Source organism: Pholis gunnellus (genome assembly GCF_910591455.1).
Source record: "Pholis gunnellus genome assembly, chromosome: 4".
Classification (NCBI taxonomy): Eukaryota; Metazoa; Chordata; class Actinopteri; order Perciformes; family Pholidae; genus Pholis; species Pholis gunnellus.
In genome coordinates, this window is record NC_136530.1 from 22,523,521 (window position 1) to 22,551,448 (window position 27,928).

At 40.5% G+C, this 27,928-nt stretch overlaps 2 protein-coding genes across 3 annotated transcripts; one reads left to right on the plus strand and one right to left on the minus strand.

Annotated features, from left to right (window-relative positions):
- Positions 1-374: 374 nt before the first annotated feature.
- On the minus strand, positions 375-11,236 carry LOC306695076 (uncharacterized protein). Of its 2 annotated transcripts, none has more exons than XM_079158212.1 (6): positions 11,141-11,236; positions 7,974-8,137; positions 6,384-6,467; positions 5,572-5,596; positions 4,422-4,460; positions 375-3,395 (listed from the first exon to the last, which is right to left on the minus strand). In XM_079158212.1, exons 1-6 carry the CDS (start codon positions 11,214-11,216, stop codon positions 3,172-3,174), a joined length of 612 nt encoding a protein of 203 aa, XP_079014338.1. In that variant the 5' UTR covers positions 11,217-11,236; the 3' UTR covers positions 375-3,171. The 2 variants fall into 2 exon arrangements, with proteins under 2 accessions (XP_079014338.1, XP_079014337.1); XM_079158211.1 differs by having other exon boundaries at positions 6,375-6,467.
- A 7,112-nt stretch (positions 11,237-18,348) lies between these two features.
- Positions 18,349-27,731, plus strand: rab3b (RAB3B, member RAS oncogene family; the record flags this gene model as incomplete). The annotated part of the gene is made up of 4 exons (XM_079157970.1): positions 18,349-18,573; positions 24,496-24,614; positions 24,699-24,823; positions 27,434-27,731. 4 exons carry the CDS (start codon positions 18,349-18,351, stop codon positions 27,616-27,618), a joined length of 654 nt encoding a protein of 217 aa, XP_079014096.1. The 3' UTR covers positions 27,619-27,731.
- Between the last annotated feature and the right edge of the window lie 197 nt (positions 27,732-27,928).

Below are 27,928 nucleotides of genomic sequence, written 5' to 3' on the forward strand. Positions count from 1 at the left end.
CAGGGCACATCAGCAAATACGAAATCACTTTGTTGTCATTCCAAAATGAAGGCACGTGCCTTCAGGAAATGATGTTGGAATGCCGTTGGAAAAGGAGTGGCACACTGCTCCAGGCATCTGTATATATTATTGTCAAAAATATTGTCTTAAAGCCTAAATAAACAAGGTGATTGACGGCCCAGGAAAAACACAAAATGTCTGTAGCCAGTCCTGTTTCTGAAGACATTCAAATGTATCTATATGCGTAATAAAGTAAGTTCAACATAAATATCTAAAATGTTATCAGTGAAGTCTGAGTTGCTGTCGATCAAAAAATACAGTTGAGACGGCCATTTAAAATCATTTATTCAGCAGAATATATCATATTAAGCCACATAATTCATCTCTGAGTAACATAATTTCATAGTCAATAACTCTGATTTGTACACAGCCAGCAAAAATATATTTTTATACCATACCCAGACAAGTGATTAACTTTCATTTAAACTTTCCAATATATTGTACACAAAACACGCAACAAATCCATAGAATCACTTTTACTGAAGGATTACATGGGTTATATGATACTTTAGTAATCTAAATTAACACATATTCATTAATAGTTTACATAACTAAAGGATGGATAGAGCACATTTAGACTTTCTTTAATTCTCAAAAATAAAAGCAAAAACAAAGGCAAATTTCACAATAACCTGACCAGTAGTTCACTGTCATTAAAGCTGCATTAATCAGAATCACTCAAAGTGAAGATCTCATAACGTTGCAGCTCCACGCAGCTTTTTAGCCTCTTTTAGCTACTAGTTTTGGTTTTACTTGGCAAATGTTTTGATAACGAATTGATTATTCCTCATTTATCAAGCAAAATACACCAAACATTTGCTGGTTCCAGCTTCTTAAATATGAGGATTTGATGCATTGTTTTTATTATCTATGATAATAAATTGCATACTCTTCTGTTTTGGACTGTTGGTCAGATAAAAATATGAATACGTCACTTTGGGCTGTGGGAAATAATAATGTGCATTGTTCACAACTTGAAAGACAAAATTATGAATTAATGATAAAAACAACTTAAGTTGCAGCCCTAATGTCAATGTTTCTAAGGAGGGTTTGCTGCCACAAAAACAGCACATGAATGCAGCTGTAAGTAGCAGAAACTCACTTAAAAAGATGGAAGAAAGGAGGACTTTCTTCCTTGGATCCGACAGGTTTCTCAAAAATAAAACACCTGGCTGATTTCTGGTCATACCAGAGTCCAGGAGTCCTGACATGTACAAACTTCATGCTCGTACATTAGAGTCTTAATATAACACCATGAACGTCTCTGTCCAATTCAGACAGTCTATCAGGTAATATATGACTCTTTTATTCATTATTCATTATAATAAATAAATCTCCCAACTTCCACAGAGGAAGATCAATATCACTATCGATCAGTAAGAGTTCTGACGGTCCACATCATGTGGTTGTATCGTCAGATGACCTGATGGACAGTTATCTTCCTTTTTTCATTTCCATTCCCTTATCTGTCAACCATGGATCATGTTTTGGTCACTGGATTTTTAATCCAACATATTATGTGCTATGTGCTAGCCATTTAAGTGACCTCTGACCTTCTGACCTCCGGGGTAATCTGAGGCTGGTGACATTTGGGATTTAGGATTCAAAGCCTGTTTTTTACTGTTGCAGTCACTGGAGCTGAAAGCCCTGATACACCAAGCCAACCGTTGGTTATTGGGGACTGTTAGTAGGCCACGGTTGGGCATTTATGGTTTATGGTTGTGTGTAGGGTTGGTGTTTGATAGCATTTAATCTAGTGATACGGTGTGTTGGCTAAGTGTTGTAAAAATGTAATTGGATTCTCATTATCAAATGATGACTTTCAGCACAGCAACTTGTGAATTATGATTAAATCATTATTTTGTACTCATTCTGTCGTCTGACAACGGACACAGAAAAATACGTGAAGTGGGAAAACTACATTGTGAATTCGACGAAGAGATATAACCGTTCTTCTCTGTGGACAGAAATGTCTACTAGAGTCGCAACTTTTCAGGAGACTGCAAAGTTGAAAGGAGTCGTTCTTTGACGGCATCAGTTCTTTGAGGTCAGCTTGGTGTGTCAGGGCACTGATTCTAGACAAGATCACCGGCTAATGAGAGCATTAAACCGGTTTAACGTGAAAAGACTATTTGGCTCCAAACCAGACTACATCTTACAAACCTCAGTTAAGGCTGCAAGATTCATGTCTGGAAAATGTGATTCTGCAACAGCACAGCATATTCCTAGCCTCTGATTTAGACAGAAGCTGGTTTTGCTGAATGGTTTGGGAGAAATGAGGTGGCTCCAGAACTGCAGCCACATTCTTCCACCGCCAACACTGTAAGCAAAGACCGACAGTGTGTTTTGATAAACGTTTGATGAGCGCATGGTCCCAACGGAGGATTTAAAATGTGACACATTTACATTAGAGCAGTCTGATCATTAAGAGTTAAATGATTAAAACTACTCGGAAAAATGTGACTTTCATAAACAAGTCGTGAAACAATATAAAAACTGTTGACTCAGACATTACAATGTGCACATCACAGTTAAGGCCGGGGAAACCCCAGAGAGACAGTGCCCAGGGTGAGTCAGGGAGGGCTTGTGAACAACGAGTGGTTTTCAACGAACTTACTTCCCACATGGTCACTGTCACTATAAAGACAAGAATAAGTCTTTAAATGTATCTCTAGATCATATTCTAATGCTTTATCCAGTACTGCTTTTCTGTTTTAACTCATTTTTGCAGATGACACTGCTTCTGAACAAATGTAATCTTCTTTCTGGACATATTTGCTAAACTTTAAAACTCAAATGAGCCTTAGGCCCTCTGAATGGGCCACCCTGGTCTTTCCACAGAGACCAGGGTGGCCCCTGAAGCTCATTTACAGTATGAAGGAAAACGAAAAACATATACATATATATATCCTAAAATATTCCATTATAAATATGGCTATTTAATATTTTTGTATGTGTAGCACTTACGGTGTTTATTTCTATTTAATTTAGCTAGTCTTTAAGGCACTTAAAAACATTATCATTATTATCAAGAACAGTGGCCACATTTAGACTACAGGTAGTCAGGTTTCATCCTTGTTCAGCCACTGTTGTTTTGTACCACATCAACTCCTAAATTATGTCTTTGACCTCTACCATCTCTTGCTCCATGGCATTCTTCCCATTTGCAGCAGTGTATGAAGCTCTCCCATGGTTGCAGATTCTCTTCTTCTGATATAGCAGCGCTGCAGAGCCAACGACTACAAGAAGAAAAATAATAATACCAGCGACACAGAGGCCAAATTTGAGCTCGCTCAGACACCAACTCTTAGTGACGCAGATCAACGTAGAGTCCACTGAAAGGAGACAAAGACGAAAAAAGAAACAGGTCATATCTTATCAAACTATTTCAAAAACATTGTCAATGAGTTATTAGCCACTTTAGTCTAGACTGAAATAGCTCAACAACTATTGGACAGTAAAGGGCTCCCTTTTACTTTGGTTAAATGAAACCATTTTTAAAATGTACAACTTGTGTTTTCTCCCCTTTTTGTTAAACGTGTTGGGATTAAATGTGTGGTACATTTAACTGACAGTGAAAAAAGGTATGGAATGTGGGCCCACTGCATTCCTGCATGCAGCATGTTATCTGGTCATATTATTTCAAAGAGACTAAAATCTAAATAAATAATAAATAATCAAAAAACAACTGAAGTTTAAGAATTCTAGTTTAATTCATATTCAAAGGGGTTAACATTTGATATAACTATAGTGCTAAACGCTGTTAATCTATCTCTTAATATACATGATACAAACCCCTGTATGTCCAACTGCCTCCTTTCTGACATTTACTGGAAACAATCAAGGGTGTGCCCTTTTATATTCTGTGCCACTGCTCTTCTTCTGTTTTGCATTTTCTACCTGACGCACAGTGCTAGACGAGTGAACCATAAACTGAACAACTCTTAAAGACACAGGAAACTTCATTTAGGATCCTGGTTTTATTTAATCTAAATGTGGCTACACAGTACATGTGATTTATTGTGCAAAGCATTTGGCGTTGCTCTATTTAGTGAATCTGCTTTTTTTCAGCTCCTTATTGAAGCTGTATGATGTTCAGTGTTTCCAGATGTGACTAACATCCAAGTAGCAAAAAGTGCAGTAGTTTTTTTTTTTTCTCAGCTGGAGTTTTCTACTCCACTGAATTTCCTGGAGACAGTGCTGTTACACGTTTCCTTATGACACAAAAGCATCCTTTGGTTGAGCTGGCATTACATTGTTAAACTGCAGCCGGCGGATAATAATGTTTTTTTTACACTTCAGGCGAAGATATACAACCACAAACTGCAGTGAATTAGTTGAGGAAACATGTGGAGACTCACCAGTGGTTGTGGGGAGATCCAAGATATGGCTGCAGTTGACTAGAGGACAGAAAAGACGTGGAGAACAAATCAGTAAATGTGTTGAAGAAAATAGTAAAAACTCAGATGAGAAAATGAATAGTAATGTCTCCCCCTAAATTGCAGTCGATTCCACTCAGGTTTTTTAATACCCTTACAGAAAATGTACATAAAAGCAGGTGAAACATAGTTATTGACATTGGAAATGTGACAAAGGGCCCCAACTCTATATTATGAGAGGTCACAAGCCAAAAACGATTAGGAGCCTTTGGTTTAATATTTAAACGGTGCATTATAAGCTTATCATACGTTTCTTTAATCTGTAAAATTACAACACAACCATTGACAAGTTTGTACTAAGCTGTTATATTGATATTATTCTTCTTTCCTTTTGATAATGACTATTTCAACAGAGATACACATTGTATAATTTAAACACCAAAGGTTTTGTGATATTTTGGCTCCAGAAGAAGAATTGAAATATTCTAACTTTAATTTAGTTGAATTCCCCAAAGTATTGCATAACAGCGGACAATACTTTTGGAACTTTTGAATTTAATTGATTTTTTTTTACACCAGAAAAGCGTAAGTGACCCTCGATTATTATTGAACCACAACGGTCCATCTGGGTTCTAAATATTGAGTTAGTCTGTGGTTTAGTTTGGCCCTCTGCAGTCTACTCAGTGGTTACATTAAAGAGGTTTAAACAGTGTTTTGTTAAACCATAGTTTGTTCAGCTGATGGGTCTGGTTTCTACATTGGTGGGATCACATATGAGGCGGAGGTCTGGGGTTCCTCCCCCTGGTAATTTGGAGCGTAAAACACTTAATTAATGTAAAGGAAAACACAAAATTCAGGTGCCAATTTAAAATATAGAAATGTAATGCAGTAAGGCTCTCAGGCATTCTGTACTGCTGTCAAATATTTATTCTGCTGTAGATCAGCTTTTCTTACGTAATGTTATCTCTGCTGAGTCAATGGAGAGAGATTAACTCTTCCCTTCTCTGAATGTGTTGGTGGGTACTTCAGGTTCTGACTTTCTTTGAAACCTCCCACATCACGAGTAGCACCACTTTGACAGTGTAGGCGGATAACAAAGAAGGGGATTTTTTAAATTGAATGCAACACTTACATTCACAGTGGGCTTCCTCGCGTTCCTAAAGGAAGAAAGAGATACACAGGAATGAGTGAGAGGGTATAGTGCAAACATTTAATTTAAACTGATCTTTAAAAATATGAACATGATTCTATTGCCAGACATTTGCAAAAAACGTATAATTTTAATTGATAAAAATGATTTTGAAGATGTTTTCAAGACTTATTTTTTTGCAGATACAGGAAGTGCAGCCTGAGTGTTTTTTTTTTAGAGTAAACATGTCTGGACATGTTTCAGGTTTGAGGGGGAGTACTAATAATGTGGTCCTTGTTACAGCAGTCACAATGCAAGAGGGTTGCTGCTTTTCTTTTCTAATAGTAACCTGAATAATGTTTTTGGGTTTGGACTGTTGGTCAGACAAAACAAGCAATTTCAATATGTTATCTTGGACTTTGGGAAAATCAAATGGGTATTATTCACTTATATGATACTTATTATAGATAAAAAGATGAATCGATAATAAAAATACATAATCAATAGTTCCGAACAACACTTTTGTTTATGCAGAATCACCTGCTCAACTAATGACATTCCCCATCAGCCTCACCTGCACTTTGTGTTTGCTGATAATTATCAAATGCTAGCATGCTAACATGCTAGTAACAATCCAGCACTAAACACACATGAGCTCTGAACACTTTCTTCATTTGGCTGATTAGACACAAATGTGGGGAATCCCCAGCTGTATTTTCCACATTCCCAAATGTCATATGTCTAGGAGTCCTATTGAATTGTTAGTGTCTGACGTTGGAACTGAATTCGGATATGAAGTTTTTTACATTTATTACATCAGGGCAGTCCCTTGTGTAGCGCAGGTAGGACTGGCAGACATTCTGGGTGAGGTTTTCAATGTCCCGGGCGACGACAGTTCTCTGGAAAATAAACACACAGACACAAATTTAGTTGATTTAAAAAAAAAAACCACTTACGCAATCAGACCATCAGTCGTCAGGTGGGGTTTTTCCAGAGATCGCAATAATCACTTGTAAGTACACTGTTCATAAAAAGAAGAAGAAGATGGGGAAGAATTGGTGGAGATTTAGGGAGTTTCCAGTGCCATTCATTAGCAGATAATATCTTCTCAGTCTTGACACAGGAGAAGTAGAAGAGTAAAGCTTATCCACACACTGGAACAGTATGTCCCACCATCAGAGGCACTTTTCCCCAGTACTACCTATCAGTGCCGTACCAACACCATAGCAACAGCTTGCTAACAGCCACAACTGTACTTAGCACCCTGACAAACAACTAGTCCAAATGATTTATTTTTGTACACATCAGAGCCTGGTTACACCAGAGAGAGCAAAATTGTTGCAAATTTGCATATAGGAAGATGCTTTGATCTGGTGGTGGTGCTGCCACCAAATATGCAAAAAAATGTCACTTCAATAACGTTAAGTTAGCTCAATGGCACATGCTCGCCACTTACAACTTTGTAACTTACAAATAAACGGAAAATAAATACAAGATCATCTTCTCTTGTAGGAGAGTGGATTGTTCAGGCGTGTTCCTCTTTGGATATCATTTCAATGTATCAAGCAGCCCAGTTTGCCACAACTCAAACCTGAAACTTAGCCGACAGCAGAAATGAGCAAAAATATGTTTGCAGCGTATTAAACAGACATTATCTGTCTCTTCCTTATTACCAGCCGCAATAGTGACGCTAAAATAGTTTTCACCTGTGTGTGTGGCAGTTTTTTTTTGTGGTTTTTTTGAGTACAAAAAGCAGAAGTTCTAGTCCGGTAAAGAAATAGTCTTTTGTCAGGCTGATGTGTGTGGTACATCGTCACTGTGCGTGAACTGCTGGATTTCCTGCTCATTTTTCCTCTCCCTATTCAAATCAGATTCCTTTCTTACTTTCGCCCTCTGGGAATAAAACCAGTACAGATAAGAAATGATCAGATTTGAATGTCCTTTTACTTCAGTCTTTATCGATCCATTAAAGCTTTTATTCGCCGGATTAGCGCTGGTACTGGTCATCAGCATTGGCTCAGGACATCGGTGGGTCTGCTGCTGTCACTGCACAGCTTGTGTAGACATTGTTGGCGCCGTGACCAACCCCCTAACCTGGAGTGCAGAGTTGTGCTGCCTTTGGTCAGGCCCCTCACCTGAGACCAATCCGGCTCGGTTGACCCTGCGGGGAGATGAAACTCCCACCCGGCACCGCTCTCAGGGTCTCCAAGAGACACACAAGCCTCTCCACCACGACAAGGTGGCAGCACAAGGAGAAGAACAAAAGCAACCAAAGTGTCGACAAGACTGTATAGCTGAATGATCTGACCCGGTGACCGTGTTGGAAAACAAAAACATAGCGTGATCTCAGCTTATTGAAGATCCTCTCTGATAAACCCAGTTGGGGCTGAGTGTGAAGGACTTACGTTCTTCGACTCCCAGCACGACGTACACTCGGGTGAACTGGGCGGTCGGGACAGATGGTAGCTGAATCCATCAGCTTGTTGGGTGACGTTGCATGTTAGCATGTTAAGTGTAAGTGATCGAGACTCTGCTGCAGCTGAAGGGAACACCAGCAGCATGGCAAAATCTGAAAATGAACGACAATTTTTTTTTAAATTATTATGCATTTTAATGCAGCTGCAGTGCATTACTGTAGCATGCAGTCGTTGGATGGGTTGTGATGGAATTTGCTTTCACACATTCATGTTCCTCTCAGGATTAATTTTAATAACTGGTGATCCTGTGACTTTTCATCAAGCACCATCATCATGTCAACATTAGAATTTTGTTCATGAACAATTACCTGCAAAACAAATACAATTACATATAATCTGTAATGAATCAGATCTTTTTGAGATCTTATCAGAAAACTTTATTCTGAACCCATCCACGTACAAGAACACAGTAGGGATGAAATGTAGCTTCTCTGGGGCCAATGACGCTACATCTATCATTTAAGCAGAGAACACGCGTTTTATGAAGGGTGCTATGAATGTCAATCTACACTACATGTATTTTATTATATTTATTTGTCCCTGCAGGTCTCAGGGTCAGAGGTCAAGAACATGGGGTGAAGACATGAAGGCAGAGGAAAGTGGACTGTCCAGGAGACTGATGGGATTTAAATTCGGGAATTTGATCGTGAATCCTGATTTCAAGAAAGAAGGAAACTGCAGCAAAAGAGGAAACTGGGAAGAAATGAAAGGAAGTGAAGTGAATAAGAGGTCAGTCAAAGTGTATTTGTTAGGTTCAAAAAAGCATCTGCTAAATGACTGTATATTTCATTTTTAAATGTCTGCTCTCACAGCTCATCACAGCACGTATTAAAACAGTTTGAGTTGTTTTAATATTATATAAATCCTGATTGTTATCAGATATCTTCTCTTACATTATGAATGAATAGTAAATGTAAACAGAGCTAAGTGTAGCGGGAAAGTGTTTAGTCAGGACTGAGATAAGCTTTGGTTTCTCTAAAATAATCTCAGATCAGAGTCAGAGTTCAAATCAGTTCACCGCAGAGCCGCCTCGCTCTTGAAATAAGTTTAGTAAGATTGTAAGATGTGTGGCTTTTGACTTTTGAAAGCGTTGCAGATTGGTAAAGTGGCAATATGTTCGGAAAATGTTTTCCTTTGTTTTTTTTCATTCCACCGATGACTAACACAGCAGACAGTCCTCTGCTGAAGGAGCATAGAAAGGAAAACGAAACCAATGCTTTCACCTCCCGCTAAACAAACAAACATCAGCCTGTTTTTCCCCAAGTCACGTGTCAGTTCAGACACGTGAAACAAAAGCTGAAGAAAACAATGAGATTTTAAGCTATTGCAAACTCAGTCTTTTAAAGGATAAATCTTGATATATCATACAGTTTTCAACTTGTCAACAAACTCCATGGGCTTGGAGCTGAGAGCCACAGACAGGGTAGGAAATGGATTACCAAACTACAAAGAGACGCATAACAAATATTCAAAATGACACCAAAAAGACATTCACGAAAAGAAATAAACACACAAAAAACAACCAAAAAAAAGGAAGCAAAGTAATGAAAACAAACTAAATGACCCGAGAGACACAACACAACAAATAACAACAAGACATAAAACAACACAAAAAACAACAAAATGAACCCCAAAACATAAAACAACCTTATCAAGACTCAAATCAGTGCAAAAGAAACCACAAAAAGACAAAAGTGTGAAATAAAACAGCAGAAAGAGATCCAAAAAGACCCCTTCAGTCCGGACATCTCGCGGAGGAGCGAGGGGCCTTTTACATGTCTGTGCCCAACGGACCGTTGTCTCATAATTCAGATTTGTTGACAGTAACACATATATACTGTAGAGTAGCAGCAGAGTCAGACTGATCCTCTAAGTAACTTAAGACCTGCGGGCTCTGATAAAGACCACAGATTTGTGGATTGTTTGCTTTCTACTTTAACGATGATTTCATCATAGCGGAGGAGATTACCTCACAGGGCGTGTTTCAATGAAAAACTTACACCTGCAGCTTTGAGGCAAAGACTTTCTAACGTCTGACTCAGATTGATTACATAGAGTGACACTATAAACTCAGTCAATTTAAATGAATTATGGGTGATTCTCTCTGAATGGAGTATGCGGTGTAACAGCTGACTGTTTGGTATGCGGTGAAATAAACACATGAATGAGTGACGTCAGCTGCTCACCACATCTATAATAATGTGCTGAAGCGGGACGGGCTTCCGGGACTCTTTTTCACCTTTTACCACCTGTTTGTTGACGTAACTAAAATATGCTGCTGTGAACCATATAGCGTCTGGCCTAAACCTCACCATTACGCAATGTATGATATACAGTAGATCTTATAAGGACATGCATATTGTCTCCAAAAGGAAGGCCAGTCCCAACAATGTGACTGTGTAAACAGGGTTGTGTCCCCACAACATGAGTAATACATTATATTAAGTATATAACATATTCATATTTTCGTGTAGGATGTTGGCTGAACTGTGTCATGTGCTGTGTGTTCACCTCACACAGCTCTAAAACCTCAGACCTAGCCTATTTGATGTTTATTCTGATGAGGTTTGCTGTGCCTATGGTCTCACCTGAAAAGGAAGCGAGATACTGTGACGAAATGCCAATTGCATGGGAGCTCAGGACTGTCAATGACATTCTTACATCTAGTCCTGCAGGTGGAAAGCCCCCAAAACTACCAGCCGCTCCTCTTACGGGAATATTTAAAAGGAGCAATTTCCAGGAATCAGATCTCATCGAATCAGGAAAATATAAACCCAGCTTTTTAATGTTCCTTTTTGGACTATTATGTTATTACATGTATTCTCTATGTTACTTGTTTTCACTCCAGCCCACTGTCGACGTTCATTTCCTCCTTTGAGTAACAGCTTATAGTTATTTCGATGTGTGTGGAGAAACGCCACATGTCTCTATCGTATCATTATCGTGTAGTTTTGTTTTAATGGTTTTATTTCGGCTTTGCGTTTCACCGAAACAAGTCTCAATCATCAGCCGACTCTTTAAGCGCATGCGTCCATAAGTTAGATTTCTGCTATATAGTTTTGAAATCTGAATGCGTTAAAAGACAATTAACTTACCGATCGCGAGGACGAATTTCGAAAATATCCCAAAAGCCATCTTGGGATTTATATTGGCGGATCGGATGTTGAGCATGTCTTAACTTCTAAGAGCAGGGGCGTTTCTGAAAAATGATTCCGGTAAATGCGGTAGTAGTACTTCGAGATCACGTGTTCGTCTCCGCCAATGGGCGTTCGTTTACGCCCACGTCATATACGCAACATTTAGTTTCATCATTCAGGTCCAGTTGTTTAAGTAAAAGTAACCTACTAATAGCCACACTGAAAAGACTCCATTACTGGCAAGCTAAACATCCTGCATTCAAACCTTTCTTTCAGTATCAGCAGTAAAATTGTTATTAACTTCATGTAAATTATCACAAGTACAAGTGTACAAGTATTATCAGCTTCATGTATTGAATGATGCATTGAATGATGCTCAGTAAAACATTCGTCCATTCAACAGGAGTTCAAATTAGCGCCCTGTTGACCAGATACAAGACTAAAATGCTGTGCATCATTTTTACTCACACCTGGACATTTTGATTGTACTCGTGTGTGTTTACCTTCAGCATGCAGGGCTTTTACTTGCATGTGAACATTTACAGCTTATTTCAGTTGTAAATAAGAGCATCTGTTTGAAAACTTTTCAACCATTTTTGGAAGATAACTCACTATAAAACTGTTGAGGAGCGTCACCCTGATGATGTTGGGGTCTCCAGTTGATCGGATCTTTTTTTTCTCTCTTTGAGTTAAATGTCATGCCATCAGAATTGTATTGAAATCAGTGGACTTTAATAATATGTCAGGGCTTTTGATAGAGATCAATGCAATGCATCAAAAATACAATCAAATAATAAATGACAATGAAGCCTATAAATATGTTCTTGGTACAAAGAGAACGTTTTGTAAATAACAATTATTATTGTTAGTACTTCTATGGAGTGCTACCCAGCAAGTGTGTCAAGTAGTTTGTATTAACTTGGTTCAACTTCAACAGTTTGAGACGTCAACAGGCTTTTTAAAAGACAGAACCCCCGCAAAGCAGCCGGCCCAGACTCTGTCTCCCCCTCCACCCTGAAGCATTGTGCTGATCAGCTGTCTCCGGTGTTTACAGACATCTTCAACACCTCCCTAGAGACATGCAAGGTACCAGCCTGCTTCAAGGCCTCCACCATCATCCCTGTCCCCAAAAAAACAAGGATCACAGGACTTAATGACTACAGGCCCGTTGCCCTGACCTCTGTGGTCATGAAGTCTTTTGCCTTGTCCTGTCCCACCTAAAAACCCTCACCGACCCACTCCTGGACCCCCTGCAGTTCGCCAGAGCCAACAGGTCTGTAGATGATGCAGTCAACTTGGCCCTTCACTTCATCCTTCAGCATCTGGATTGCCCAGGAACCTACGCCAGGATCCTGTTTGTGGACTTCAGCTCTGCTTTCAACACCATTATCTCTGCTGCACGACAAGCTCTCTCAGCTGCGTGTGCCTGACTCCGCCTGCAAGTGGATCACAGACTTCCTGTCTGGCAGGAAGCAGCATGTGAAGCTGGGGAAACACGTCTCAGCCTCCATCAGCACCGGTTCCCCCCAAGGCCGCGTTCTTTCCCCTCTGCTCTTCTCCCTGTACACCAACAGCTGCACCTCCAGTCACCAGTCTGTCAAGCTCCTGAAGTTTGCGGATGACACCACCCTCATTGGACTCATCTCTGGTGGGGATGAGTCCACCTACAGGTAAGAGATTGATCATCTGGTGACTTGGTGCGGTCTGAACAACTTAGAGCTCAACGCTCTAAAGACAGTGATGGTTGTGGATTTCCGAAAGAATGCAGCCCCACCAGCCCCTATCACTGAGTGTGACTCCCCCGTCGACGCGGTGGAGTCCTTCAGCTTCCTGAGCTCCATCATAACCCAGGACCTCAAGTGGGAGCTTAACATCAGCTCCATCCCCAAGAGGTATCAGCAGAGGATGTACTTCCTGAGGCAGCTGAAGAAATTCAACCTGCCAAAGACAATGATGGTGTACTTCTACACAGCCATCCTCTGCTCCTCCATTATGGTCTGGTATGCTGCAGCCAAAGCCAAGGACAAGGGCAGACTGCAGCACATCATCCGCTCTGCTGAGAGGGTGGTTGGCTGCAATCTGCCGTCCCTCCAAGACTTGTTCGCTTCCAGGACCCTGAAGCGAGCAAGAAAGATTGTAGCCGACCCCTCTCACCCTGGACACAAACTGTTCGTGCCTCTTCCATTTGGCAGGAGGATGTGGTCCATCAGGACCAAGACCTCACGCCACACAAACAGTTTCTTCCCATCTACAGTTGGGTTCATCAACAAAGCCCGGGACCCCGTTTTTATAGTACTGTTATCTTTTGTGCACGTTTGTTTGTGCACTATATTTTATATTTCATTGTACATTTTAATATGTTTCTATTTGTTTGCACTGTGTTGATTGTTTAATGTTATGCACCACCCACCATGTCAAGTTCCTTGAATGTGCAACATACCTTGGCAAATAAACGGTTCCGATTCTGATTTGGGAATATGAGTGAATACTATGTAAACTACAGTTTGGCCTACTATTTCGACACAGAGCCCCTTAACAAGACGAGCTAATAATAGCAAACAAGACGATTGGACCCCATTGGGTCCCTCTTCCTATAGGGATAATGCTAGCCACCCCCGTTTGTATGAGTATGATCGAATTGTTGATTGACGGCATGGAGTCTGTTGGGGCACAAGTTTAGAGTCACAGTGCCACCTTCTGGTGGTGACTGAGACATGTTAGGACGACAGCATCAATGAAACGCAGGTGTTTTTTTAATTGGTTATTAACTGATTGTTTGCCATTATAGATGAATCCGGTCAGATTAATGTGGTGCAGTAAGAAGTACAATACCTCCTACTGAGATGTAAGTACGAAGTGGCATGAGATTAAAATACTCAAGTACAAGTACCTCAATTTGTAAGTACCGTTCTTGAGTAAATACTCCAGCACTGCACATAATACCATTTAATTCAGTACACACTCGAAATTTCCAACAGAATAATGACAGTTAGCCTAATTCATTATTAAAGCTGTCATCGACTAATTGTGTCTCACTAATAATTGAATGATTCGGTTTTCAGCTTCAGTAACCACATCACCCCCTGCAGTGGTGTGATGCTGCAACATTAAAATGTCCGAATGGAGCCTCACAGGTGTGTTGACTGTGGAATGACGCCGCAGTGCACAGAGCACAAACACACCTGAATGTATGTAGAGGTAGCACAAAAAGGGCAGAATTCTGCTCCTTTTTTTTTTTACAGTCCGATGTCTCTATTTATTGATGCTGAAGCAATTACACGCCTCACTGCTTCAGTTATGAGTCATAGCACGCAAATGACTGCCGCTCCTGCCGTTCGCGCGTCTGCACAGATCTGCCGTCTGATAGGGCGGAGGAGTTGCCAGTAAACAGCCTGAAGATAGAGAAAAATAAATTTCATTCACATAGAAGCCGGTTATTTTTAGGGGGAGGAGGTGACAGGCAGCAGACGCCTTTGCAAACATTCCCACATCGCTTCGCTCCACCTCGAATTAACGCAGGATGTCATCGTAGAGCCGTGCGTAAAAGAAGCTGCGTGCGGCACCGCGGAAAGGAGACGTTTTACAGGCAATTTCACCTCATTTCTGGTGGGGAAAAAAAAATTCCATTCTGCTGATTGCAAACGACGCAGCCGGTGTTCCTGCACAGACGGTCGGATAGTACGCGCCGTTGTTGTTGCTGTTTCGGATACATTTGTTGTTTTTATTGTTATTTTTAGTAGTAGTATTTTTGGAGAAGCGAGCTGCCTTCATCAGGTGCAGAGCAGAGAGAGAGAGAGAGAAAGAGAGAAAGCATCAGATCCGCCCTGCAGAGGTAAGAGACAAACAGTCAAAAAACACGGATGACCGGCGGTGACACAACACCGTTTAACACCGGTTTTATGAACACACACACACACACACACACACACACACACACACACACACACGACTGATACGAATCCAGAAACGTCGATCAATGGAGCTCCATTATTGGCTAATCGTTCTATAAATGAAGGGTTTTGTTTCATTTTATAGTGGTATAAACAATCTAACCTTCTATAATAACCCTTATCATACACTAAAAGGCACCCATGGTGATCCAATGGTGCTAAATATCGATCATAATGTAGACTATTGATGCACAATAAAACACCATGTTCCTATGATATCCCATAATAATCTCACAGGTGCAGCGTGTCTGTGGCTCTCTATAGGGAGTTTAGCCTCTATTGGCCTCATGATGATGTCTTAATCTGTTGAAGTATGTCTTTTCTATTGCATCCCCCTATAGGAATGCATAGTGGCCCTATTGTACTGTGTGATTTTACAATGAAATGTCAAATGTTATACTCAAAATAGCTCTATAGTATATAATATTGTATATCTTTATGTTGGGTAGTGTTCCTGTATGGTGCTTTGTTGATATGTTGAGTTTTATCTTCGTTGATCCTTTCGTGTGTTAATCCTGTATAGGGTTGTGGTTTTCTGTGGTGATAGGTTGTATGCATAAATAGGCTATTTGTGTCCATAGTGAGTTTAAAGCGGCCTTATTGTGATTTTTATGGGGAGTTTTTGTACTGGTGCTGGAGGATCATGTTCAGCAGCTGAGGCTGTACTGGGACACAGTGATGCTTTGAGTTAAATACTAACATGCTTTAGCAGCTATAATGTTTACCATGTTCACCATCGTACGCATGATTTGGCAGTAAACACAAGGTACAGCTGCGGCTGACGGGATTGGATTAGTTTTGCAGTTTTGTTTATGGACACATAAACATCTTCATCTGATTCTTCATCTGGTGAACACGAATGTCCACACAAAAAATGTAGGCCAATGCATCTGTTGAGATATTTCAGACTTGAGTTGAATTATTAAATCAGAAATGGATTTTGAGCAACTTGAATATAGTTGCCTCTATATTAATAAGGCAGACGGGTCATCACAACTCTTTGAATGTACTGTTTACATATTGGAAGTGTGTATTTGAATGTTTCTCTGAAGCCCTTGAGAGTGTGTTACCTTTTGGCAAACCAAGTTAAACTCAGGTCATTTCACTTGATGGTCGTTGATGATTTTTGGATCCTTGTACTAAAGTACCTCAAGGGTGGTGGACTGTTGGTGTGATTGTGTACCCTCTGTCACTATGTATTTAATTGTGCTAGTAATATTGAAGGCCTATGATGTGCAGTGGTGGTGGAGGTATTCAGATTCTTTACTTGTAAAAAATACTGTCACAAGAAAAATTCCTGCATTGTGTGTGTAGCTTTCTGAGCTTCTTTGTGCTTTTCTTTTTTTACATAGCTGAGCCATGTTTTTAGTGCGTGTGAGCGCGCCCCACGGGTTAGCTAATGACCGCTGCTCTGCACTGCGCTCATACGGCGGTTATAACGCTGTCCTGGCGCACAGTGTCGTTGCGGAAGCGTAGCACCCAACTCACGCTTTTAGCACCGTTAGCTGCGAGCTGCCGGTTCAGCCGTCGCCATGTTGAAGGCCATCGTGCGGAAATAGATACACACCTTTTAAGTGAAACAATTCAAATACAACCAGGTTCATTTACTTAAAGTATTAAAAGGGAAATTACTCAATGCAGAAAAAATAAGGCAAACAAAAGAAATAGAACCCCAAAGCCAGATCATTTCGTATGGTATTTTTCCCATTGGCACCGCTGACAAGCATTAAGAATAACGATATAGAAAGAGTAAATCGCCTCGCTGATGGTTTCGTTTACTTATGTAGTTCATATAGTAATACATTGAGACTGTTTCCTAACCAGTAAAAGTTCCTCACTGTAACTTTAAAATCCTAAAATAAATTAAATAAAAAAAGATTAGTATGATTGGGACTCTGTTTCATAAACCATTGATAACATGACATGTCTTGAATAGAAAGCAGAAGCACTGGAGGGACAGATGTTACAGAAGACGTTATTCAATTTGAGTGAAGAAACTGACTTTAGTGAATCAAACAAAATCTCCCAAATCACTTTTGACATGCTGCAGAAAGTCAGTTATTTCCCAACAAATGAATCACATGATTAGTCTCATGAACGATCCAGAGATAATAAGCCTTCATCCACATCTAGAATCATCCTTTCAGATGGATTTTGTGGTACTTTTCTTCCTCCCCCGGTCGCTAATGGAGAGGATGAGTCTCCACTGACACAGCCATCCATGCTAGATTAGACCCAGCAGGATCTTCAGCTCTGACTCATCTGCTGCTCACATTCGTTCAGTCCTAATCACGACCTCTACCTGTCTGCAAGGTCGACCCCAGAGGCGGGTTGACAGGTGAAGTCTAACAGGAAATGTATGTTTGCACTGTGTCTTTGTTCGACACGTTGTGCGTTTTTTTTATTTTGTACTTGCTCATAGTGCTTGAATCATATTTGGCAGCAGTCGGGGGGGGGACGTCTGAAATGTCAGCTTTCCAGGAACAAAGAGGAGCAGCTTTGTGCAGTTTTCGGCTCATTCAACAGGTTTCGTCCCAGCTAGAGGTTGGGTTTTTCTCTGAGGAAGATTTAATCTTAAATGAGCAATTAAAAGATGTTCAACAGTTAACTGCCTTCGACACGAGTGTCATTACAAACCCAGGTTGTCATCAAAGCACGGGTGTTGTTTGTTGTATTCAGCACATTTGATTTCCACAACTGAAATATGCTTTTCTTATGTTGTCACCTGCCATGGATGAACAATTTATTTCACTTGCAAAGAGAAAAATCATTTTCTCATGTTAAATGGGTTTTTACTCTGTGGCCATATAAGCCACCATTGTTGTTAACGTTTTGGGATTAAAGTAGGTCATTATCCTCCTCGGTGATGCTTCACAGAGAGAGGTGTTGATACAAAAAAGTTTTTAATGAATAAATACAGGACCACTGCTATTTCTTGCATTTTGATTATCTAGGACTTAACACTTACCGCGCCTTCCATAAGACCAACAACAGTCTATCCCCAGAAAGAAACATGAGCTCCCCAGCAAGCCTTATTTGAGAAATTAAGGGGGAGCGCTAAAATAATGTAATTTTTGGTGAAACTGTTTTTTTTTCTGTGTAAATATTTATTTTCCTGTATATTTAGGTTCCTAAAATACATAACAGTCTAAATAATGTCAGATTTTCCTGATGCTAATTGTGTTTTATCTCTCTCTCCTCAAACCAAACCTCCAGATGGCGAAGGCAGACCAGCGTTTCGGGCAGCGGGACGGCTCCGACCAGAACTTTGACTATATGTTCAAGCTCCTGATCATCGGCAACAGCAGCGTTGGGAAAACCTCCTTCCTGTTCCGCTACGCCGACGACTCCTTCAGCAACTCTTTTGTCAGCACCGTGGGCATCGACTTCAAGGTGAAGACGGTGTATCGCAACGACAAGAGGATCAAGCTGCAGATCTGGGTGAGGGTGGATGGATTTATGTTTGTATCCTAATATATCTATCTGTCTGGTCTAGATCATAGATAGATGCATAGATGGATTGATATAACATGTAACATATCATATAATACACTGTAACATATGATATAAATTATTGTAACATACAGTAACGTCATGCTATATTAAGCCATGACATAGAGGAACATTACTGTAACATAGAGTGATGCAGTGTAACATGGTGTTCTGCTCTCAACAACAAGCTGCTGGGAGGAGGATAAAAAAAAAAGACAGATACACAGACTTCTGGTTCTCTTCAGCTTGTATCATCGGTGTGATGTTGTTGCCATGGCAGCAGCTCTTCATGCTCACTCACTCTCTCACCGACACACACACACACACACACACACACACACACACACACACACACACACACACACACACACACACACACACACACACACACACACGCACACACTAACAGTGTTGTCTTCAATGGCAATTAAAGAGACCTCTTGGGGTGAAGGGGTTGAGACCTGGCAGGGGACAGAGGAGCCTGGGGGAGGGGGGACGGAGATGGGTGGAGAGAGGTGTGTGTGTGTGTGTGTGTGTGTGTGTGTGTGTGGTGGTGTGGTGGGGGGGAAAGAGTGCCATAAGTAGAGCTAATCAGAGCCGATTGATTCAAACTGAAAGCACATCAGTGATGAGTAAAAATAGACACAACACAAACAACATGCACACGCATAAACAATACAATGCAACAAACAGCAGGATTCTGACTAAAATGAATACTGATTTGCCTTTAGGTTTTCTGTAGGCATGCTATCATGTTGACAAAAATGTTTATAAAAAAAACAAATCTTTGTTTTATTCTGTTAGAATAATGAACTCCTTGGATGTTACTGGCTGAATCATACTCTTTAATCTTGTGATAGTAGTTGTTAGTTGGAGTTGAGGCTAGTTGACAAGTCGGGTTACCAACTGCTCAGGTTCACTGCATGTCAACTGGTTTTGTTCGTTTGATGACAAATTTGTTAATGAATTTGCTCCAAACTGCTTGTATCAACTAATTCATTCGCGTTATTTTTAGATTATGTTGTGTTTACATAATGCATTTTCCGAAACAAAGTTGCGTTCAATGCGTTTGTTTTCAGCAGTGGGGGGGACACAACGAAGTCCACAAATGAAAAATGATGATAAAATGGATTGTTGTGCTCGCCGTAATAATGGTAGCGTAACACACACATCTCATGTAAGCCTCTGTATTGTAACTGTATTCTATTTAAAACCTATTTTATTTAAACCCTATTTATAGATACCTCATACCTTTTATGTTACAACAAACTTTACCAGAAAGAGCACTGTGCTTCCCCATGTTATGTTTGATTTATAATCAATTCTAGCATATTCTAGGTCAATATACACTGTAAATATAAATATACATATTGAATGACTTAAGTGTCTGCATATAGTCCTCTCAGGCTGCACACAGGCAAGACGCTAAGCAGACTAAGCTGGTACCAAAGCGAGAGTGAATCTGGGGTTGGCTTCACCTGCAGGCGAGCAAACCCTCGTTGATCCGGGGTGGAGGGGCCAGCTTTGAATATTATGTTTACAAACAGCAACTGCCAAATCCTACTCATTGTGCCTGTAAGCTCATTGCTTTGATCACATGGTAATAACTAAAGGAGGATAAGATTAGTGTATCAACAATTTTCAGATCTTCTCCTGTCTGGTCTACAGTGGCTGGACAGTATAGAACAATGTTTAGGGAGATATTAGGAATCTTTGGGACCCTTGGCTCCAATGAAGGGAAATCTCAATGCTCCGGTACAAAACAAAATTTTAGACAACAATGTTCTTCAAAAACCGTGCTCAAAGCCGGCTCCATAAAGAAATGGTTTCTCCCAGTTTGGTGTGAGAGAACACGACTGGTCTGTAACTGTTCCATCCAGCACCTTTGGGATGAACTAGAGCATCGACTGCGAGTCGAACCTGATCACCCAAAATCAGTGTAGGACCTCACTAATACTAATAATATGGGAGAAAATCCCTAGAACCAAGTTCAACATCTGCTGGAAAGACTGGAACCAGAAGATTGGACATTCGAAGCAGCACATTAATGCACATGCTGTCGCAGTGTTCAGCTGTTCACATTCTTCCTCTGTGGAACTCAAACACATTTCTCTCCACTTTCAACTAAACTGAGAGGAATCAGTCACTGCCTGAGGCTATGCTTATCACCCTTCTTATGATTAATGTCGCCACTGCACACACACACACACACACACACACACACACACACACACACACATAATCACGCTCTGCATAAAATTTGAATTAATTAAATGCAAATAAGCAGTCGCCATATCCCACAAGAAGCGAAAGAAAGAGAAAACCAGAGATTGTTGAATAAGCGCATAGGAAGTGAAGCACAAAAGAGCTAAATTTAGCAGAATGACTGCACCCAGACCAGCTGTAGTGGTATGAGGATGAAATGGGGGAGGATGACGGTGGCTGAACGAAGTGGGAGTTGTTGTGGACATGCGTGAAAGTCACATCGAGGCTCAGCTGATTTGTTGCAGGGGAGCAGTGATCGGCGCGGATTGATCGGCGCTTCAAATAACGACGGTTAAGAGTGTTAAGAGCGGAAGAAGATGTTTGGCTCCTGTGAGATGTCTTCGTAACTGACTGGCTGTGCAAAAATGTATCCCTGATGTTTTTAATTTATCATGAAGTACATTTCAAACCACCGGATTTTCTGCATTTTGATTTTTCTTTACACATCTTCAACTATAGACGTTAACATATTGCTAACATCTGTTACCTGTTCTTCCCCATTGAGAACAGGAATAAACGAGCACATGTGGTGTCAATAGATTGATCATGATTGTTTTTTTTTATCTTAACCAAAAAACAATATTGTATTAATTATGTCATCATTGAAAATACCAAATTTCCCTGACAAGTTCAAGTTGTTCTTTTAATGCTAAAAAATGAATCGGTGTTTTATCTTGTGTAGATATTACATAGTATTATAATCTTTGTGCCCAGTACAGTGGTAGAAACCCATTCATTTTAGCGTTCTGAGAGAAGAAACTTTATGTTGCTGTTCTGGTGCTGCACACCCCTCAATGACCTCACAATCTTTGTTCTACGTCCCCTCACATTAAGTTTTGCATTCTCCCTGATCAATAGAAGCAGTTAGTGTGTTGGTAATACACTCAGTCAGTTTTGGAAAACACTCTGCAGGATCTACAGAAAGCGGAGACGATGTGACACTTTACACGATGCATTTATTTCCCGTCACTTCTTTCAGAAGGCTGAATCCCGACCGTTGCGGTCGCTCTGCCTGGCTGTGCTGGTTAAAGCTGTGACTGTGGATGTGGTTATTGATCGGGCTATGGCTGCATTTGTGGTTGAATCTATGATGCTATAGCTATAGCTGCGGTAGCTGTACTGTGACTCCTCTTTACTGCTCCTGTTAACAAGAGACAAGGAAGCATCATCGGGATTTGAACCTGCTGTGTTTTTATCAGATGTGATACCAAAACACCACAGTACCACAATGCTAGCTCTAATGATAGACTTTAGCCGGAGCATCCACAGCTGAGGGTGCAGGAACTCACACTGTGGTCACAACCAACGGAAGTCTACGACATAATCATACAATTCAGTCTTTCTCCGTGGATCAGGGATTGCAAAATGCATTGAATCAGCTTTGTTGTCCAAGTATGTGCACACAAACTCTGAAGTTTATGGAGGCTTCGTACTTTTCGGTCCGTTTCCTTATTTCCGTTAACACCCCCATCTAGACCACAACAACTTAGGGTTGTGCAGCAAAAGAAAAGTTGAACCTGGCTCCAGTTTTGTTAGACCGCAGTGCGATGCCATTAATCAAGGCTCTGGGTTGGCCAATTAAATACATGCAAGGTCACAATCCTGGTCTCTTTGTAAAATTAATGCTGGTTATTCACCTGGCTTTCATCGCCTTAAAAGATTAAATCGTTGTCGTTGTAAATTTCTGTCTCACAATATTATAAATATTTCTGCAATGTTTTGGTGTAAAACTGAAAAGTAACAGCGGCACCAGCAGTTTATATCTGCAGCTACGAACATATCGATGCTCTATGCACCATATACAGACAAGGAAAGGAGAGAGTGCAGACTGCAGATGTTGGTTGGAACGTTTTAGTTTCTTTCAGTGTAGCAGAAGCACAGTCAGTGAGCTGTAGAGTCGACAAATCAATGGACTACAAACTGATGACGAGGTGAAAGGTGGTAAAGTGTAGATTGAGCTTCTGTATGCGTCAGTGTGAAACTTCAACACTTGCTCTGTTACTGAGAGGTGAGAACAGGCGTGTGTATGTGTTGGATGGATGACGATTGCTCCAGAATTAGTATCTAGAATTTTTTTTTTTCCTGGTCTGTTAGACATCTGTTTATATATTCATATATTAGGTGTTTGTGTCGCAGCTAAAATGTATGCTTTTTAACAACTTGCGGTCCAAATGATGGAGACATGTATCATAGCTTGTGTCTCCATGGAAACACCATTAGCCGAAATCAAAAAAGATTTTGAAAGCCAGAATATATCTGATAATACCCCAGCCTAGTATGTTTGGATATGGGCTTATCTCTATTCACGGTTAGCAGGACACAGTGTTCAAACAGTTCATACACAGAATATCAGTGAGGTTGGCTAGTTCACAGATTTCCATGATATTTCCTGCGGATACAAATGGACCCCAGCAGTTGATGAATCCTAATAACTTTGACCTTTCCCATAGTACCATCCTCACAGCAAAATCACCATTTGACCAGCTAGAACTTTCTGTGAATCCCAAAACCAATGGGCTTACTGTAGCAAATCTGGTATACCAGCTCGTCTTGCTTTTCCCGGACTATACGCAGATCCGGGTCGGCACAACTCCAGTCCAGAAAGAGGCGGTGATGCACTATAAGAGTAACTGGTGCACAGTGTAGTTTCAACAATTCAGCCTCTGTGGGACACACGAACATTCAGTTGTTGAAATGATCAGGAATCTGACGAATGCTACGGCAGCTTGTTGTGCCGTCCGTATGACCGCATGGGTTGAAATTGCTGGAGCTGCTTTTCTGTTGTTGCTTCTATACATGACAGGGAGAACAATGGTTAATTTCACCGCAGCTGCAGTGTAACTTCAGGGGGAATAATATAATTTATGCATCTTGGTGAGACAGATGCCTCAACACCTTTTCAACATCTGTGACGAATTTGTTTGGGATGCATTTACACTTTTTTCACATTAGATAGCTATTCTGATGCATGCGCTGGCTAAAACTTGAATTATGCTCTGTAGAGATACGTAAATGCATATATCAAGAAATTGAGACTCCCCATAGTCTTTTAATCTTTACAAGTAGACCGTATGATCCTGCAAGGACCCTTCTGAGTTATAGGCAATTTACTTAGACATTTCAGCGACTTTCTACTTCACCAGCAAAGGAGCTGACACACGGCCCCCAAGTCTCTCAACCACTTGTTGTGTGGACCTGCACCTTAAGCAAGCTGATTGGTCGCTGGTTAATTTCTGTCCGGATGCGGGTTTGAACTGCAGACGATAACAGTAGTCTGCAGTACAAGAACAAAAGAAACAGCCTTGCAATTATAATTTGTACACAAGAAACATCAAATCCTAAAGGGCAGATCTTCATTAGATTTGCTCCTCAGAGGATAAACTCTCTGTCCTCTAGTGCTACCTTTCCATGTGTTCTGGTGATGGTCTTTTTCCTTTCCTCTGAAATAAATAAACAATCAATATGTTGTTTGTTCAGTCTGTTATGGTCTGTAGGGGGCACTTGTGGAGCTTGAGACTTACAAGTGGCAAGTATACAAACCCAAATTTAGATTTTTTTCCCGAGTAAATCAGATGTGTGATTGGCTGTTTGTTTTTTTATTTTCAGGACACGGCTGGACAGGAGCGTTATCGCACCATCACCACGGCCTACTACCGTGGTGCCATGGGCTTCATCCTCATGTATGACATCACCAATGAGGAGTCCTTCAACGCCGTCCAGGACTGGTACGAGATTGCCCCGGAAGCTGTGCGTATGCTGCTTCTTTGTGTGTTGACACTCAAAATAAAGGATTTAAAATGTGCTTCCAGGGCGACTCAGATTAAGACGTACTCATGGGACAACGCCCAGGTAATCATGGTGGGCAACAAGTGCGACATGGACGAGGAGAGAATCGTACCTCCAGAGAAAGGAAAACACCTCGCCGACCAGTTAGGTGAGACGTTGCTACATGAGTGTTACTGAATACTTTGATCTAACAGGGCTCTAACAGGACTCTAATATGGCTAACAGAGAGAGGTTTAGAAAGTATTTTCCCACTCTGAGTTCTTGTTTAAAGATTTTCTCGACACAGAGACACAGAAAGTCTCCAGGGTAATGTAACAGTCTTATAGGTTTATATTCTGACTATCAGTTTGAATGATTTCAACTACGTTTCTGTGAAATCAGTTGTTTTTTTTGTGAGAATTGGTGGATTGGCTCTAGATACTACAATACCCATGAACCTCTGCTTTCTCACACAGCACATGTGCAGTTTATAAATTTGAAATTTGAAGATTTATCACTCAAAATTTGTTATAATTAACTAGTTAGTCCAAGTATAAAATATGTAATACCATACTGGTATTTCTTTTTAACACAACACTGTTGATATGTCCATAACAAAGATACACTGAGATACATAATACGTTTTTAAGATTCCAGGTTCAATACCAGATTCAAAATTCAAACAATTTACAGTTGTTAAGAATGTGTTGCTGTGCTCATGGCAGAAGGAAAAACAGTTACAGCATAACAGTCAAGGCACATGATGACAATACGTAAGACCCTCCACCATAAAACATAAAATCCATCCGTAGAATTAAGATATTAGTCCAAGAGGAAAGTCTCGTGGAAAATAACAATTAAATACATTTACTTTAAAATACAGTATTAGTGCTTTGCTTTCGTAAAGTGCTGATGCAGAATTGGGGAGTCGTTTAGTAATTGGCTGGTTCTGCACTAAGTGCTGTTATGGAAATGGGATGTGTTAGTTTTGATGGCCCTGAGTTTCTTTGTATTTGTAGACCTTTGTGCTGAATGTGGTAGAGAAGGGGGTGAGTTTGCAGCTGATGATAAGTTACTTGGACAAGCAACACAAAGCTACAACTTGTGCTTTATTGTTTATATTTTCAAACGATATGTTTCACTGTGACTGGCACTCCTCAGCAGGAACAGCTAATACCTAATTCAGCATACTTTTAATGGAGACAATTTGACTAAATTTAAACAAATAATGTTACAACACCCATTTGGGTCGGGTATTATTCATATGTACTGTGAGAAAGAGCTGAACTTGTATGAGCCATTTTAACTGAATGTCTTCCCTGGGGCGTGTGTGTACTGAGGAATACCTAAATAATACTATAAGTGTCTTGCCAAAGAGGCGTTTGAAATAAGAATGCACAATACTGGTTTTAACTCCACTGCTGGGAGCTATTTCTTCACGGATACAAGCCTTTATTAAATGTAAATGCTGCAGGCTGAAACACTCAAACAAGAGTTTGCTGCAGCAAAATGTTTCACACGGTTCAGGACGATGTTTCAGACCAGGTCAGCCAATTTATTTTGTAATGTGGGTGTGCTTAAGCAAATCCATGTGACTATGATAAAGTGTTTCGCAAAGAAGCTACAGGTGGTGGTTGAAAGATTACAAGTGCTGACATTTCATTTTTTGCACAAAGTGGCTGCCTGAAGACATTTTTCTAGCCTGCAACTGTGTGGTTTCACAGTGTCACATTCAAACATGTGGTATCCCAGGTTACAAATGGATATTTGTGAAGTGGGAAGAAGAGTCTGAAAAGAGCAAACACACCCTGAGATGCTCAAATAGATGAAACCACACCCAACTTATGTCAGACAACAGTCTTTAAAAGCCTAAAGATAGCACTATTAATATCCAAATGTGTCCCCTTAAAAGCAATGTCTACATGTGACCCCTTGTCACAAATATATTATATCTATTGTATAAGTTGACACCAGTTTAAAAGTAATTTGTCCACTTTCTGATTGTTTAATTTAGATCATTTTAGAAATGTTTAATTATGTCCCGTCCCAGCTTTGTCAATAAACACTCCAGTCAATGACAAACAAAATCAATTCAACTGTTTTTCAGTACCAGTATCTTCTATGATTATATTGGTTCTAGCAATATTCCTTATTTTATACAGTTTTTGACAGGTTTTATAACAAAATATAAATGTTGTTAGGATTAAATATTGCTTACCATGTCGATATACCAAGTCTCACCAACTGTTGATTTTTTCCTGCTCTGAATTGACTTTTCTTTCCTTTAATTTGGGGATAGGGTGAGGTTCCTGGTGAATGAAAGTTTTTTTTACTTTTATTTAAGTTGGCCAGAAATGATTTGAATAATCAATTGGAACTTGTTTTGCTTTCAGGAGAGCTTAGGTGTCTTTTAGCAGAGCTCCCCCTGGCTTCATATAAAATATTGTGACAAGAGGTCAAAGGTTGATTTTTACAGAGGAAAATATATTACATTTTAGTAAATCAATGTAAAAACTTTACAGCAGCGTTTCATTTCATTTAGCACTACTCCACTACGTCCACCTCACTAGATGGCTACACTGCACAGCATTTCACACTAGTGCGGTAAAATGATCATCCTCTTTGTCTTTAGTAGCTGTAAACTGCTGTAACATTACTTTTCCCAGTTGGCAGTAGTACCTACCTACCTACCAAGCTAAAACTCCTGGCTTCGTCACGACTGCCTTCACATGATGTGTATCCATTTTTACCTGTTTAACCCTTCTGTTTCCTCCTGCAGGCTTTGAGTATTACGAGGCGAGCGCCAAGGAGAACATCAACGTCCGGCAGGTCTTCGAGCGCCTGGTGGACATCATCTGTGTAAAGATGTCGGAGCGCGTGGACGTGGAGGTGCCTGTGGTTCCCGGCACCAAGACCACCAGACTGACCGACAAGCCTGCCCAGTTACCTCAGAAGTGCTGCTGATCGTCCGTCCATCTGTCCGTTCATCCTTCCGCTGTCGCCTCATCCTCGCCTCCCCCCCCAGAGCTCTCAAGAAAAAAAAAAAGAAAAAAAAATCGGATTAACTATTGCAGCACCACACTCTCTCTGCTTCAGTCCATGTTTGTGAGCAGTCAATAATCATTACCCCTACTGCAATTTATATGGCCAGTTTCATCCCCTTACCGTCCCCAAGTATCCGTGGTTGGTCCTTATGTAGGTGGAGGAGTAAGGGTGGCAGTGAACACTGAACAAAATATAATTTGGCTTGTTTGAAATGGTTGTCGAGCCAAGC

Bases quoted from the DNA above. Each gene is read 5' to 3' on its own strand.
- LOC306695076 (XM_079158211.1), bottom strand. From the start codon at position 11,216: ATGCTCAACATCCGATCCGCCAATATAAATCCCAAGATGGCTTTTGGG. The intron at 8,138-11,140 runs GTAAGTTAATTG...GTTCATTTTCAG, and splicing joins GAAATTCGTCCTCGCGATCG to ATTTTGCCATGCTGCTGGTG. The intron at 6,468-7,973 runs GTAAGTCCTTCA...TTTATTTTCCAG, and splicing joins CGTGCTGGGAGTCGAAGAAC to AGAACTGTCGTCGCCCGGGA.